The 15520-nt window shown below is 38.4% G+C and overlaps 1 protein-coding gene across 5 annotated transcripts in view; it reads left to right on the forward strand.

The window, feature by feature from the left end:
- TRPM6 (transient receptor potential cation channel subfamily M member 6) overlaps positions 1–13737 on the forward strand; it is a 139966-nt gene extending 126229 nt beyond the window's left edge. For all 5 annotated transcript variants that reach the window (XM_019736695.3, XM_019736693.3, XM_019736694.3 and 2 more), the window contains 3 exons: positions 4818–4869; positions 9304–9410; positions 11966–13737. In XM_019736695.3, coding sequence (XP_019592254.3) covers positions 4818–4869; positions 9304–9410; positions 11966–12099 — 293 coding nt within the window. In that variant the 3' untranslated portion in view covers positions 12100–13737. The remainder of the gene's footprint in view (positions 1–4817; positions 4870–9303; positions 9411–11965) is intronic.
- The last annotated feature ends 1783 nt before the right edge of the window (positions 13738–15520 follow it).

Genomic DNA, 15520 nt, shown 5'->3' on the forward strand with positions numbered 1-15520 from the left:
GAGAGAGTGTATACACTATTTAAACTACGCATAAGTCCTTCTGTTCTTTCAGATATGTGCTGTTCACAGGGTTGAATTTTATTTGTAACTCTCAAACACAATATTTTAGGAAGCAATAGAAAGTTAAAACAGTTAAGATGATTCAGTTTTTAAACTATCAAGTACATGATCCGTGTAAACCCAGCATGCTGATGCCCAAGGCATCTGCTTTTGTAGCTAATGTTGGGCAGAGGTTGATTATTTTCATCTGTACTTGAGTATCTGTGCTTTGAGTTTTGGGTGGAGTTGTTTAAAAAGCAAAAACAGAAACAAGAAAAACAACCAAAGAAAAACTTTAAGGAATTAATGATGACTCTTCAGTGTGTTTTGTATTCCACTTGAATAGGTTTTTGTTTAATGATGTTTATGTTTGGGGATTTTATGTCTCTTAGTAATCCAAAGTGACATTAAACAGAACAAATGCTGCGTTGATAGTCTTGGGGGAAAAAGGGAATTAACTTTTTTCTTTTACTGGGCAATTACGTGAATTGCAGAAATAGGCCACTACAAATAAACTATGTCAAAACACTGACCTTCAAAGAAGGGAAAATGGACATCATAGAATGAGTGTGAAGAAATTGAGATACTTATTATAGAGTTCTGGCCAATTGGTTAGGCCTGAATTCATGGAAGAACACAAATCCTATAATAGTAATTATAAGCAGTTATATTACTAGTACTACTAGCTAACCTTTGCAAAGTATTTATTTTGTGCCAAAAACTTGGCTAAAGGCTTATGCGTTATCATATTTAATCCAAACCAGGTTGGAGAGGAAAAATGGGAAGAACATAATGTTTTCCTAAAATATCTTAATGGTTTTTAGTTCAGTTCTGTTTATTAGTATTTCTAGTCTTTGGAGAGATAATGTGTATCATTTGGGTGAAACGGATATTGAGAGGCCCAATAGCAGCAGTTAGGAGGAGGAGCTCTCGAGTTGCAGTGCTGGCATCTGACTACTGGGTTTACCACAAATTTCTGTGTGACAAAGGTTGAGGGGGGCGACCACCTTGAGTCTCACTTCCTCCATTTGTAATTAAGGAAAATAATATGACTTAATTCATAGGCTTGTTAAGGGGTTGAAATGAGACAAGTTCCTCATACATAGTAAGCCCTCAGTAAATGTTAGTTGTTGTTAGTATTATTGATCTCTGAGTGGCTCTTTAAAATGGAAGTTAATCTTCAGTTGTGGGTAGTCTGTCCTTAGCTGTATGGTCCTGATGGTACTTCTGAGAGACCCCCAGCATCAGTGTCTGTAGAGTGAAGACCTGATCAGCTTGCTTTGAAGGAAAGAAGGAATGAGAAACACTCTGGAAGTTCATTCTTTTCAGTTTCTTCTTCTCTCTACTTCCTTCCAAGGGATTGGCAATCATTAATTCAGGAGCAGCTACATTGGGCCAGGAAGCTGAATTCTAAGGAAAGGCTAGATCTATATCTGATCATGCAACTATGCTGTAGTTTTCCATTCACTTTCTATTTAAAAATCCTACATGTGAGGGCCTGAATCTTTATCATTACACTTGAAACCCAACATACAAGTCCCAGCAATGGCAATTAAAAAAAGTTGCATTTCAAATTATAGTGGTCTGGGGGCATTCTTTTTAAAAACCTCATTGTGTTTTTCAAAGAACTTTTATGGAGATACTAGATTTTTTTATTCACCAAAGCAGTTTCCAGAATAAGTCAACATTAGATTATCATCATCATCAGAAATTCTACTGCTACAAAGAAGGTAACTTTCTTCAGATGGAGACATTCATTGATTTATCCCAAGGTGGTTGGGATCAAAATGTAAATTTCTGGGTTTCTCGTACGGGCGTACTGCTTGTTACCTATACATGGGCATTTGCTCTGTTGACGCTGGTAAGGAGATAATCATTGGGATTTTTAAATGTGAAAATGTCTTATTTTCTTTCATGTTTTCAAATGTCTAGGAGAATATGTGGGTAGGATGGGCTCTGATGTTAAAGTTTGCTTTCTGGATGATTCCTGTGTAGCTGGGAGAGAGGCAGGGTAGGTGGTGGTACCAGTGGAGCTTGCCGCAGGATCAGTTTTCTGGGCTTCTCTCTATTTTTCTTCCACACATTGGAATGCTCCCCATTCGAGGGCCCCCCAAAATATATTTTTGAACTGTTATATTGGGTATAAGGATATAAAGGTTTTTATCCCTACCCTCATTCTTATAAGGGGATTTATTCATTAGGAAACAGTACTTTAAGGAAATGAAATAATCAGACCATGATTTTACCACAGTGGTAAAAAAATAGAATTTTATTTCACAAGACATCCTCACAGAATAAAGATAATAAAAATAGCAGTTGACATTTTTTAACACGCTCTGGGTCAGACACTTTGCTAAGCAGTTTGTATACAATGGTTCATTTAATCTTCTCACTAACCCTATAAGACCTGTTGTTATTAGCACTTTCAGATGACAACACTGAGATTCACAGGGATTAACGAGGGTGGCCAGGTCATACAACTAGGAAGTGACGGGGCTGTGAGTGGAACCCAGATTCTGTGACTTCTGCCTATGTAACAAGCAACAAGATTTAAAGTAAACAGGAGCTGATGTGATTTTGATAGACTTTTTTCCCCTATAAAGCTTCCATTTTTCCCAATTAATATGACCTTTTTAGGCACTGTCTGTATTCCCAGCTTAAATTTACAGTTCACTCAGACATCAGCCCAAAGCATTCATCAGTGCTGGAACTTTCAGGCTTAAAGTTAGGTCTGAGCTTTAACATGTAAAGGATTTATAGCCTTTAATCTTTCTACTGAAGGTACTTGGGATCTCGGTCTTTTTGTTGTTCTGTTTATTTACTACGTAGTTAAAGAAGTAGGGTATCTTCAGGCTGTTCCTTTTATAACAATAATGAGAAAAATATAAACAGCCCAATCTCTTCCTATGACTTTTTCTTTAAAAACAATAAATGATGAGCAAAGCACATTTTGCACAGTTGACCTTAAGCCTGTGTTTCAGCTTTACTTTCTCTTTCCCTAATCAAAATCCGTGTACAAAGCGATTCCATCCCAGGGGTTCTAAAGTGTCCCTGGATAGGATTCAGAGGGTCTGTGAACTCTGATGAAAAACAAATTACACCTTTGTTTTCACCAACCTATAGCTGAAATTCATCATTTTCTTCAGTTATAATGGAGACCACAAACCACAGTGGTATTAGCAGTACCCGTGACTGTTTGTAATAGCAATTACAGATATTAACATAGCATGTTACAGTGTTGGCCGATATCTCAAAATAACTGTTCATATTTATTACTTGATGATATGATAGTTATTAGACTTGTGCTAGATCCTGTTATTTAATGTATTAATAAAGAAGCACATGTATTGCAATACAACAATTTAAAAATATTTTGGTAATTGTATTTCAGTATCATTGGTTTTCTTTGTAATTGTATGTATTTAAGTTACACATTAGAAAACATTATTCTGAGAAGGGGGTCTCCAAGACTCATCATACTGACAAAGAGGGTCATGACACAAGAAAGGTTGAAAACTCCTATTTAAGCAGGTTATTTTCCTAAGGAAATCAGTTTCTTAGGGGAGAAGACTACAACCTCTGAGGATGATTACTGTGTGTGTGTGTGTGTATATGTGTGTGTAAGTTTTAGCATATGGTAAAACATATAGAACATAGCAAAAATCTTTTTTTTAATAAAAATAGTGGTTAGGAAACATACATTATTTTTTTACCAAATAGAAATATATTATAATGTTATAAATTTGATATGATTTTGAAATAATTTTCCCGCAAGGTTGCTGTCTTTCAAGCAAAGAAAACTAGTGCTAATTAGAGAATGATCTCAGAAATCAATGGGCTGTGCCCAAATGGTACATTCGCATGTGTGATCGGCCTGCCTGTGAAACATTACTGCTGTTAGAAATCAATCTCCTCACCACTTGCATTTTATAACAGATTCACTTTGGATGTTGATCCCTGTTTTGATAAATTTTAGCTCTAAATTATACCTATGTGTCATTTTTTAATCAGTAAATTTTATTGAAGAATAACATATATTCAAGAACATGTACACAGCATTAAGCATACATCTCAAACGATGTTTACAACTGAATACATGTGTAACCAGCACCCAGATCAAGAGTTTGGAGGCACTTGTATCCTACTGTTTTTAAATGCTATATTTATGTAGCATTTGATGTGTGTCTCTGCTGAAGCAGGGATTGTTCGTGCAGAACCACGCAGCACCTTCACCTTGCTGAGCACTGATGTACTCCATCTAAGGAGACCATGTGGACTAAGGTGTCCAGTGGGAGGGACACAAGCTTTGGCTCAGCTTGAATCCTGTTATCACCACTTGTGGACTGTGTAACCTCTGACAAATTGCTAATATCTTTGAATATCAACATGTTCATTGATCAAATGAAGACATGAGGATGCTAATACTTTTATTCTTGCTGAGAATTAGAGAAAAATAATTAGAATGTCTAGTATATATGACTAATAAATGAATGACAGATACCACTTTTAGTAACTGTGGACGTACCATTTAAAACACTCATTTTTGGTCTAGAAGTTTCTTATAGCTTAAGATGGGGTTGCAGGAGACAATGCATTAACTAAAATTGTCAGACATGCCTGGACAATTTTTATAGTACAGTTAATTCACATGATGATTAATTTATTACAGGGCGGATATAGGTTTTAAATACCGTGTAATAAAATTTGATTATTATTTTCTTGAATTTCTGAGGAAATGAAGTCCCCATTTGCTATATTATTTTCTTTCTTTTTTGGAGGTGTTGGAGAAAATCTGACAGATCCATCTGTTATAAAACCTGAAGACAAACAGTAAGTTAATTTATAATGTTATCATTTAGAAAATTGCATTTAACACACCGTACATGTTTTTCAAAAATAATTTTCAAACATTTATATTTCTTGTCTAGATCCTAGAAAGGTTTTGAGGCAGCTATTATCTATGTATCTATATCCATATCTATATATCCACAACCATATCTATATCTTTATCTGTTCTCTTTATATTTAATTACAATGCAATAAAATACAATAAGATTTAAAATACAGTAAGATTTTAAAGAAAGCACAGATTAAGGGCAAAAAGAAAATATGGAAATACAATAAGATTAAATCTGGAGTTTTAGTACACATAAGTAGAAATTATAAAGACCATTGCAGTAGCCAGAACTTATTTGCAAATTTGACTCTGAGCTTTCTAGTAGCCCAGACAAAAGAGAAATATGGGTAAGTTCAACCTCTATAGGCTTTGACATGAAAACAATGTCCTAGGAGAAGAACAGTTTCCTTTGTTGTCCCCACAGTGGAGTCATTGTATCTTATCATGGGCAGCCTCTTCCATCACACGTCTATAAAATGAAAACTGAGGGCATAAAGTGTGCTAGTCAATAACAGCAAATCTATGAGAGGCCAAAACAATGGGCCTTAATATGGAGCACAGGTTGTCTGTTAATTCAAGACTGAAGTTTAAATTATGTGGAGGGATGAGTCATCTGCCTGTCCTTTGAATTCCCATGGGCATTTTGTCCCATAAGCAGGCTTTTGGGAAGACTTGGCAATAGAGGCTCTGAGGATGTATTCTTCTGTTAAAGGTGGAGTAGAAGGAAAGAAGTGATGGGGTTGATTAAGGACTGATCAATATGTTAGACAACAGTGGTTCTCAAACATGAACTTTCATCATAATGACCAGGAGAGCTTGTTAAAACACAGATTGCTGCCCTTCTGCCCCCAACCCCTTTTCTGATTCACTGGGTTAGGGGTGGGGCCAAATAATATAACAAATTCCTAGATGATTCTGATGCTGCTGCTGACCCAGAGACCACATTTGAGAACTGCTAGCATACGACATTTCTTAGTTGTCCTAAATGTCTATACTTTGCCTTGGGTTGTAGAAAATACATATAAAATTATGTAAGTGGGAAATCTTTATACAATAAAATCTGAAATTTTTACTTTTCTTCCCACGCGACTCATATTGTATATATTTACTGCTTTAATGCTGTGCTCTCTCATGGAATGATCTAATCTAAATATGGTCTCATCTATAGGCTTCCATGTAAAGAAGTCCATCTAAAAGTGTGAGATATTTGTGTGGTCTAGGTGAGCTAGAGAAGATAAAAAGCGATCCATATTGCTCTCATGCATCCAATTTCTATGAAATTTGACCATGTAGTTCATGTTATAATCTTTAGAGTACGGAAAAAGACTTTATTATTTTTCATTTTAGCAGAGCTAAAGTATTTTTAGCTAAGAATATTATTTCTTCAGTAGCCCCGTGTGCCCAACGGTTTGTAGTAGGAACCTTGTACTATAAGTACTTCCTTTATAATTTTGCAATGAAAAAATTTTGCATATATAATGAACCAAACATATGTCATTTATTATGACCCGAATACTACCATCTTTTAGAATTCTAAGATTATGTTATAACACTTGACAGTTGAGTATTTATCTGCATTGTATAGGTCAGTGAGTCTCAATTTCTACTAACGTCACCTAGGGGAATTAAAAAAAAATAGTTGCTCAGAATTGGCATCAAATCAGAATCTCTGAGGATAGGGCCCTGACATCCGTATTTTTCTAAAGTTCCTTCTGTGATTCTAATGGACAACCGGGGCTGGGAACCTCTGTCTTATGGCAAACTTTATTTCTTACAACATGAAGATAGGAACTCCAGAAACTGATAGGATGGCATCACTGTAGCATGCGGTCACCTAACTTTGGGTGCAGTTAGTCTTCACGGTGAAGATAAGAAATACTTCTCTTGCAACTGTGGAGAATTACATCTAGTTAGTTCAACGAAGCTCACATTTGCTGCACAAAGCATGGACAATGGACTGATAACATCAGCATCAACTGGAAGATTGTTAGAAATGCAGAATCTCAAGGCCCTCTCTAGATCTCCTGAATCAGCATCATATTTTCACAAGATCCTAAGGTGATTTAATGTAACTTAAAGTTTGAGAAGCCTCAGTTGAAGCAAGTGCTTTCATGTCTTGTTTTACCCTTAACAACAACATTAAAATTAAACACCTTCAAACCTAGTTCACAAATGAGAAAACGGAAGCTCAGTGAAGACGGTAACTTGCCTATGAGGAGGAGGGGTCGAAGAAAGGGAATAATCCTCTACCAAAAAAGAAGATGTTTTTGTGGTGCAAATTCTGATATTGTCTCTAATGCCTGTTGTCTCCTACCTTTCCCCAACCTTTTGCACATAAACACAAAGTCATCAGGCCTTCTCCCCTACATCCTCTCTGGCCACTTTACTTGGTTCCTCAGGTCATGAGCCGCAGTGGAGGATGCCTCAGTTATCGGTAGTTTTGGATTGCATCTTTTCACTTACTGACTTGATGCTTTAGACATTTGGCAAGTCTGAAATGATGATAATGCTGAGATATTCTTTAGGAAATCTATGTATACATGGCACTAGTTAGTGTTTCCTCATATGTGGAACCAAGCCAACACCTGCTTTTCCGATGCTGTGAAAAGACTGGAAACCAGTTGTATTTATTTATTATTTTTAAACGTTGTTATCTGAAACTTGAAGGCTAAAGGCCTGCTGTAGGGTGTAGACACAAACGACTGTCCCTACAACCCTTATTCACTCTCCCCTGCACAGGGAGCAAAACCCCTGATTTTTTTGTCTTAACTTTTGCAAAGCTCATAGAGGGTGATGACTTATCTTATAGCTTTTTTCTGAGAATCAATGTTATATTTCTAAGTTGGGCGTTTTCATGCCTTACTGGGAGAAAAGAAATGGCAGGTATGGAAATCACAAGAGTGAAATATTCCAACAGGGTCATGCTGGAGAGATGATAAAAGGAATTCTTCCATTTTAACGACTGAGAAAAATACCATCATTTTTCACTTTATCGGCATCATAGAGTTCTGGTACTAAATAGCAAGTGATTCTACTTTTCTAACACATTTTGGCTTCACCTTATTTGAAGTGGTTTTTTACCAGAAGTACTGAAAGAAGAATAGTTAACAAGAGGCAGCTTATGCAGCCTGGTAAATACCACCAGAGCCGTACTTTGTAAGGGAGATTGAGTGACCAGGAAAATTAATCCTGGGTGTCCGTTCACTTTGTCTTCCCAAGAGATTTCCTCCACCTACTCGCCTCAGAGCAAAAAGGCAATGTGAGATCAAACTGACATCAGCCCTCATTCTGAGCTTGGCACATCTTCAGAGCAGCTACTGTTATTCTGCCAAAAGGAAGTGGAAATTGAGATAAATGTTTCAATACTCGGATGGAAAAAAAGTCCATTTTTACACCACGTCCCTTTTGAAAAACCGCATTCCTTAGAAGCGAAGTTTATTGTTTCCTTTTGTGATAGTTTGCTTTTCTTTTTTCTGAAGATGTGGTATTTAAGAGCGGTAATTGAGTTCAGATTTTAAAATGTGCTGTTTCCACTCTGCATGTCATTAAAATAAAATAATAGCTTTCATAAAGTTTTTTTGGAAGTGTTCCTGGTGTGCTCTGTTCCGTGGTGTGTAGCGTGTCAGCCCTGAAGAATAATGGTTGTGTGTCATCTGATAATGGATGAACATTGATTCTAGAATCTGCTGAGGATCTATTATAATTATAGAATATTCAAAGTGTTCCTAATACATACTGATTCTGTTTGTAATTTTGTCACCTATATTTAGCATATATAGTTTACTTCCACAAAATCATAGTAGTCGTGTCTTTCCACGAAGAGCCCAGCTATAGCAGTTTGCAGGGTGGAAAGCAGATACCAAAAGAGCCATGAGTACTGATGTAGGGTTTTGTTGGGCATTTGTTTTTGGGGACATGGTTATATTTAGAAAGGTATTTGAGTTCAAAGAAATATATATCAATATTTTTAGAAGGTGTGTTCCAATAGCAAATTTATTTTATTTTATACCTTACCTTTTGAGTATTCTAGAACATTTGGTAATGAATGTCATTCTCTCACCCCATATGCATTAAAAAGGGTCTCACTCTATTTTATTCTAACGTGGTACATAGACAATTCACTTTTCTATCAGATTAGCGTTGAAATGAGTTTCACAGTAAGTCTTGGAGTTGGGTAGAAAGATTTAAGTGCATTTGAATTTTAAATTTGCAAACCTAACATTGTTGCTTCCCCAAAGTGCTCTGTTCTTTGTTGTCTCCTTAAGTTTGCTGGGTTACTATGGGATACTGTTCGGTATCTCAGAGAATCCTAGTTGAGCTCCTTTTTCTTAGCAGTGATCTAATTGATATTCTGATATTTCCTCTAGATCAAGAGGAATGGTGTTTGGACCAGCCAATTTAGGGGAAGATGCAATTAGAAACTTCATTGCAAAACATCGTTGCAACTCCTGCTGCCGGAAGCTCAAACTCCCGGGTAGGCCCCAAACAATTCTATGTTTTTCTAAGTAAATCTCTCATAGAACAATATCCATTGTAACCTGGGATAGAGTAGAAAATCCTAATCACATTTTTATCTCATTCGAAGTTGAGGCCTGACTTTCTGACTGCAAATTTTTCAAGTCTCTGAAGGGATTAAAGGGACAGGGATTTACTTCAGGTTCTGCCAAAATGTGATAAAACAACATTGAGCCCAATACTTGTCACAGTCTGTCCACGGGAAATGTTCCATCGACTTAATTGGGGTAAAATTGGACTGAGGCGGGTCTCTGTGCACCCTTGGGTCCTGTGTGGTGCCCACTGTAATTCTGTTCTACTCTTATTTACTCATTAGACACTTGGAAGGGTGACTATGGAGGGAAACATATCTGCGAATTAAAGTAGTGCTTTTTACTACAAAAGCCTTAAACTTTAAACATACATTGCAATGTATATATTTTAAATCTGATTTGATAATATAGTACACTTTCTCCGAAACCAGTATCGCCACCACAGAAAATATTCCTAACATAAAAGCAAGCAGCTGGAAGTCTGTGCCCTCCAAATTGGCAGTCCCGGTTTCTGTTGCATTCTTTCCTTTTATCTCAGAAGGGACACTTTATGTCTGTCTCAGCTTGCTCACTGTTTTTCTTAGATCATACTAAACTTGTCCTTAGAATGGAATTTTACATATTTTAAGCTGAGTATCCCTTCCTGCCTCCAATAAATGATCATACCCTGAAGTGGAAATCCGTAAAAAATCATCATCCGTTGTAAGTTGGGTGTAAATTTTCAACAAAAAAGGGCAATTTCTAGTCTTGTTGGTGTTAGAGGTAGGAGGTTGAGGAGATCTTGTGGGCAAGAATGTTGCAAGAAAATTGGGATTTGGAGCAGGCTTTCCATTGCAGTGAGAAATAGCCTGTCAGACAGAGGTGGTATTGGAGGGGTGGGTACGTGGGGTGGGGAGATCAGATGGGAGCAGCAAAGAGAAGAGGGCTGTCACTGTCCTCTTCTAGCTGCCCAGGACTTGCTCTCACAAGCTACAGCAGACCTAGGCAAAGAGATCAGCCACAGCACATTGGCTGAGCTGCCCACTGGTACCCTTTGTGGTCAAGAGGAACGCAGGAAGGAGCTGGGGCTGGGCTCAGGGGCATCAGGACCACCAGGTAAGAGCCCTATGAGAAACAGGTGCTCACAGATGTCTGAGTCATCCCCTGATTGCAGGCTGGTGTCCGGCCCGCTAACTCAGTATCCTTAGCTGATGGCCTCTTCCCAGCCGTGATTCCTTGTACTCAGGACAGGGCAGCCTCTCGTGCTTGGAGACACGGGGACCACATCTGATCAACCGGGAGAAAGGGAGACTTGAGGCATAACTCACTGCGTCCATCCTTGAGCCCAGTTAGTTGTTCTGTGTGATTAAGGTGGAGATCTCTTTGTTTTTTAAAACTATGCTGGTGGGTTTTGAGTGAGTAATTCAATAATTCGTCCACTTCCAGTCCCAATCCATGGTTCCTTTCAAAACCTAAAGTAGCACATTCAGAAGGCAATAAGAAATATCCCCATTTACTTAGTCATTTGATTATCTGAATAAAAAATGTTTAGTCTGGAAAACAGGAATGGCGTGGTTTTCCTTTTTTACTTAATAATATTTTATCTGCCTATCTATCTATCTATCTATCTATCTAACCGAGGCAGTTTAGGATTGTATATAAGAACACGGATCCAGAGCAATACAGGTTGAGCTTGCTAGGATGTGACTTTGAATCTCAGTTTCCTAATCCATACACTGGGGACATAGCATCTGTCTCATAAAGTTTGTGTGAGGTTTGAAGTAATAGATGTATATGTCCAGTAACTGTTGTTTATTATTAAACTACAATAGGTATTGGTTTTATGTCCTGGTAATCCCCATTTAACATTGAAAATACACAGAATGCATGTTTAAGGTTAACACATTTAATCAGTGTAGCACCAAAATGGTACACAAACATTTAAAGCCCACATTCCTCCATACATTTGTCCCCAAAGATTACCCTTATTAATGTTGTCTTTAAGTGATTTCCTTTTCATATGGAAGAAGGAGACTTTAGGAAGCATAGGATTCAATAACTGGCTGAAGTTTTCATAGGCCATGCCAAACCTAAGTATGGCTTTCTTCCAGAAAGCTGACCACTGAAATCGTGAGATCACTCTTTAGGTTGAACTTCCTGTCCCTGCTCATGATTCAGCATAAAAATGCCCTGTTTCCAGTTCGGCCTCACTTAACTCTGGCCAGATTGTGCCTTATAGGGCATTACATGGTGAATCAAGCAACCAAAGCTCTCCTCTCCTGCCCCAGTTAACACAGGCGTGAAATAGCTGTAGGGATTTGGAGTCACATGTGGTCATGGGGAGGGTGGTTTGGACATGGTCAAGGGTTTGAGTTCCATATATCGGTGGCCTGAGGAAACAGAGTCCTCTCTGAGCACTTGGTAAAGCTTAAATTTCATCTATCTCTGTGAACACTACGTTCTTGAAGATCCCCTCTAACCATCTTAATTGTCTTTATTGCAGATTTAAAAAGGAATGACTATTCCCCTGGAAGGATAAATTCCACCTTTGGACTTGAAATCAGAAGAGAACCAGGTGAGGGGCCTCCAGCAAGGGAAAGGGGTAGTAATCCTCCAGAAGACTTCACACGATTATAAAAAGGACAGAAGTAAGAAGATGACAGCCCTCACCCTCCCTTCCACGAACACTATGGTAAAACAGATTGGTTGATGTGGCCCTGATTACATCAGAGCTGTGTCAGGATGACCGTATCCTTCGGCATCCTTGGGACAGGCCTCCTGAGCCTCATGTCTCCCCTGCCCTAAAAACCTCATAGACGTATGATGAATGGGTTCTTATAGATGTTGACCTGTGTGCAGGGTGCTTTGTATGTGTTTGTCATCCTCAAGTTCCACAGGAAGACGCTTGAAGGAGTCAACTCCTTCATTCCTCATTGCTTTAGCTGGTCGCATAGAATCCTTAGAGCAGAATGCTGGCACCAGAGAATCAGGGAGAAACATTTATTTTCTCACTGTCTGTGCAGATTCTAACCCCTACTGCTATTCATCACTTCATCCACATATTGCATTTATGTATATGTATGTACATAAAAAGTTACTTGACTTCCTTCTCTTCCCTTTTGGCAGCATAGAGGTTTGAATAACAATAAGAAAAACAATGGAATGAGCGTGCATTTGCACAGATTGGAGCATGTGTCTGCACATACTAGCTAGTAAAAAGTGGGAATTTCAGGTTTCTCTGAAAGAAAAAGGGAAATCCAAAACAAATGCCCTGATATCTTTTTTTTTTTTTTTTTAAGGGGAACAAGGATACGCAAAACTAGAAATTATAAAGAAGAAATGTTTTCCCTTCCCTTAAAAGCTCAGGGATACTATCAGTCAGAGAGTTGACTAAGCCAACCTCTAAAACACCACTCCTTTTTCCAAAACTGTGTATATATAATGTTACAGGCTAACTTATCCTCTGTCAGGTCCTATGGCAGAAGTTAAGTTTCTGATTGAAAACATACTTCGAAGGTGTTTGCTTCGTTCCAGTGCAGTTCTGGTGGCTTAGTGAGTGCTGTTCTATACATTTTAAGTATGGCCTGAGAACAGGTAATCATTTTGGAGGGCCAAGGGAAGGATCCCTAGAAGCTGTACCTTATAGCACGTTTTGGGGATCAGTCATCCCTCTTTCACAGTCACTGGGGTTACCCTACCTCAGAACAAAAATGAGCTTTTCACACAAGGAGGAGACAGAGGGTTGGAATCCTTCTCTTTCTTTTCTGTGTCTCCTTTCCTTTACACAGTGTTCCAATCTACCAGCAACAAAGCTGGGTTTGAAAAATTTCACCTTATCTTTATCTTTAGCCCTTATATTAGCCACTTGCATTTTAAATTGATACTTCTGCATTCTTAGCTTATACTTCAGTGGAAACATTGTCCAGGTCTGGGGTGTGTGTGTGTGTGTGTGTGTGTGTGTGTGTTTGCCAAGGATCGTGTCCAATTTTTGTAAGTGTGGGTTGCACAAGGGCTAATTTATACCCCGTTTATTTGGGTCTCGGAGGTGGCGGGAGGTGGGAAATTTGGATGATTTCTTGATTGGCAATGAGGATAAATGTTAATGCTTTTTTCAGGGCTTAACTGCTTTATCCTATTGTGCAAATCAATAAGGGATCTATTGGTACTCACTTCAGTTCTATGTTCACCTATGGAAAGAGGCAATTTGCCTTTCCAAGAGCCAAAATATTTGTTACCTGGAATAGAACTTGAAAATAAATACATTTTTATTTCAAATCTCTATGTTGTGCTTTTTTCTTTCCTCTTTTTTTCTTAGAAAAAGAATAATCACCAGAATAACATTTAAAAAGATGAACTTCTGGGCAGTGCTCACTGTGGGATTGTTTGCATGCAAATAGTGATGTGATAATCTTGATTTGAAGTGATTCATGATCACAAAAGGGTGGGGTGTTCATTCATTCATTTGGTCAGTTTTATTCAACAGATATTTATTAAGTGCCTTCTCTGTACCGTGTGAGGAATGAAGATGCAGTAAACACAGTATTACTTTGTCTTCAAAAACCTTTATGTCCATGCTTCTCTTTTTCTTTCTCTGTCTCCTCCCCTCCCCCTCCCCCTCCCCCTCCCCCTCCCCCTCCCCCTCCCCCTCCCCCTCCCCCTCCCCCTCCCCCTCCCCCTCCCCCTCCCCCTCCCCCTCCCCCTCCCCCTCCCCCTCCCCCTCCCCCTCCCCCTCCCCCTCCCCCTCCCCCTCCCCCTCCCCCTTCTTCTTATTCTTCTTCTTTTGGTTGCAAGTTTGTATTCTGATTACTGCTAAAAAATTTGACTTCTGGGCAAATTTTGATTCTGGAGGTGTATTCCATACCCTATTTGCCAGTAGGCCATAGGTTCTGACTTGGATAAGAGAACTAAGGCAATTAAGAAGCTGAAATAAGTGCTTTTAGGGACCACTGAAGAAAAATGGATTGTATCATCCTTGTATGAGCATGAATCCCGTTTCACAGATGGGATCTGAATCTGGGGACCAGAGAAGCAGCCAGGTTCCCAGGAGTCCTTTCTGAAGGCATCCTGTGCATGGGCATTCTTTTCACAAGGCTGGTGTTCCCGGACTAACTTCTGCCCCATGATATCTCAAAGCTTCTGACAGCGCTGGAGAATGAAATCAGATATAGTTTGGGGTGTTTCCTGCCGTTATTATTTTGTGTGGCTTTGCAAAACAAGTACTTGATAACTAACACCTCCCCAAAAGATATTTATTAAATATTAAAAAAAAAATTTGTTTCATAGTTGTTGTCTGTTCCTGTTGTAGATGCGACAGACCTCTCAGGTTCTAGAAGTCATGACACATATGCCCCTGTCATGGCTTGTTGTCTGTCTCCATCAGTCGCCAGAATCTAGCACAAAGCATGGCACATAATAAGTTTTCCATGTTATTTGTTGAAAGACGTAATAAAACCTTCAAATGATAATGGATTTCATTCACTAGGTAATAAATCAGATTTGCATTTTTAATCTAGAAGGGAGTGATTACCAGTTCCTTAAGACCCAACACATTTCGTTTGATCTCTCTCTGTTTTAATTTTCCAGGAAATCACTTTTAACAACCTACACCTTGTCTATTGAATTCTCAACCAGTTCTTGCCCTTATCATCATGGTGATAATACCAGAGCACTGTGCTTCTTACTGGTGACTATTGAAATGAGATAACTTCCCAGAAACTGCCTAGAAATAATCATCACTTTATTACCCTTTGAAAAGAAGATTGATAGAAAAGTCATTTGAAAGATGGTTCATTACCATGCCCTCATACGATTTCTTTACTCACATCTCTCCAAAGCATGAGAAAGGGAGGATTATTCTCTGAGGTTGGAATTTGAAGGCTGTGTGTTTGCCTCTTTGAAGTCTTGGTATTTAATTTTCTGTAGTCATTTCTTGGGCAATTTTCTAAGAAACTGGTTGAAGCTAATTTATCACAAGTTAAAGTCAAATGACAGAAAAGATTTTTTTTCCTTAACAGCATTTTATTCCATAGAGGTTAGCTTCTGAAGGAAAATGAGACTT

The sequence above is a fragment of the Rhinolophus sinicus genome, chromosome 16, assembly GCF_057876585.1.
Source record: "Rhinolophus sinicus isolate RSI-liver-muscle chromosome 16, RSI-T2T, whole genome shotgun sequence".
Taxonomy (NCBI): domain Eukaryota; kingdom Metazoa; phylum Chordata; class Mammalia; order Chiroptera; family Rhinolophidae; genus Rhinolophus; species Rhinolophus sinicus.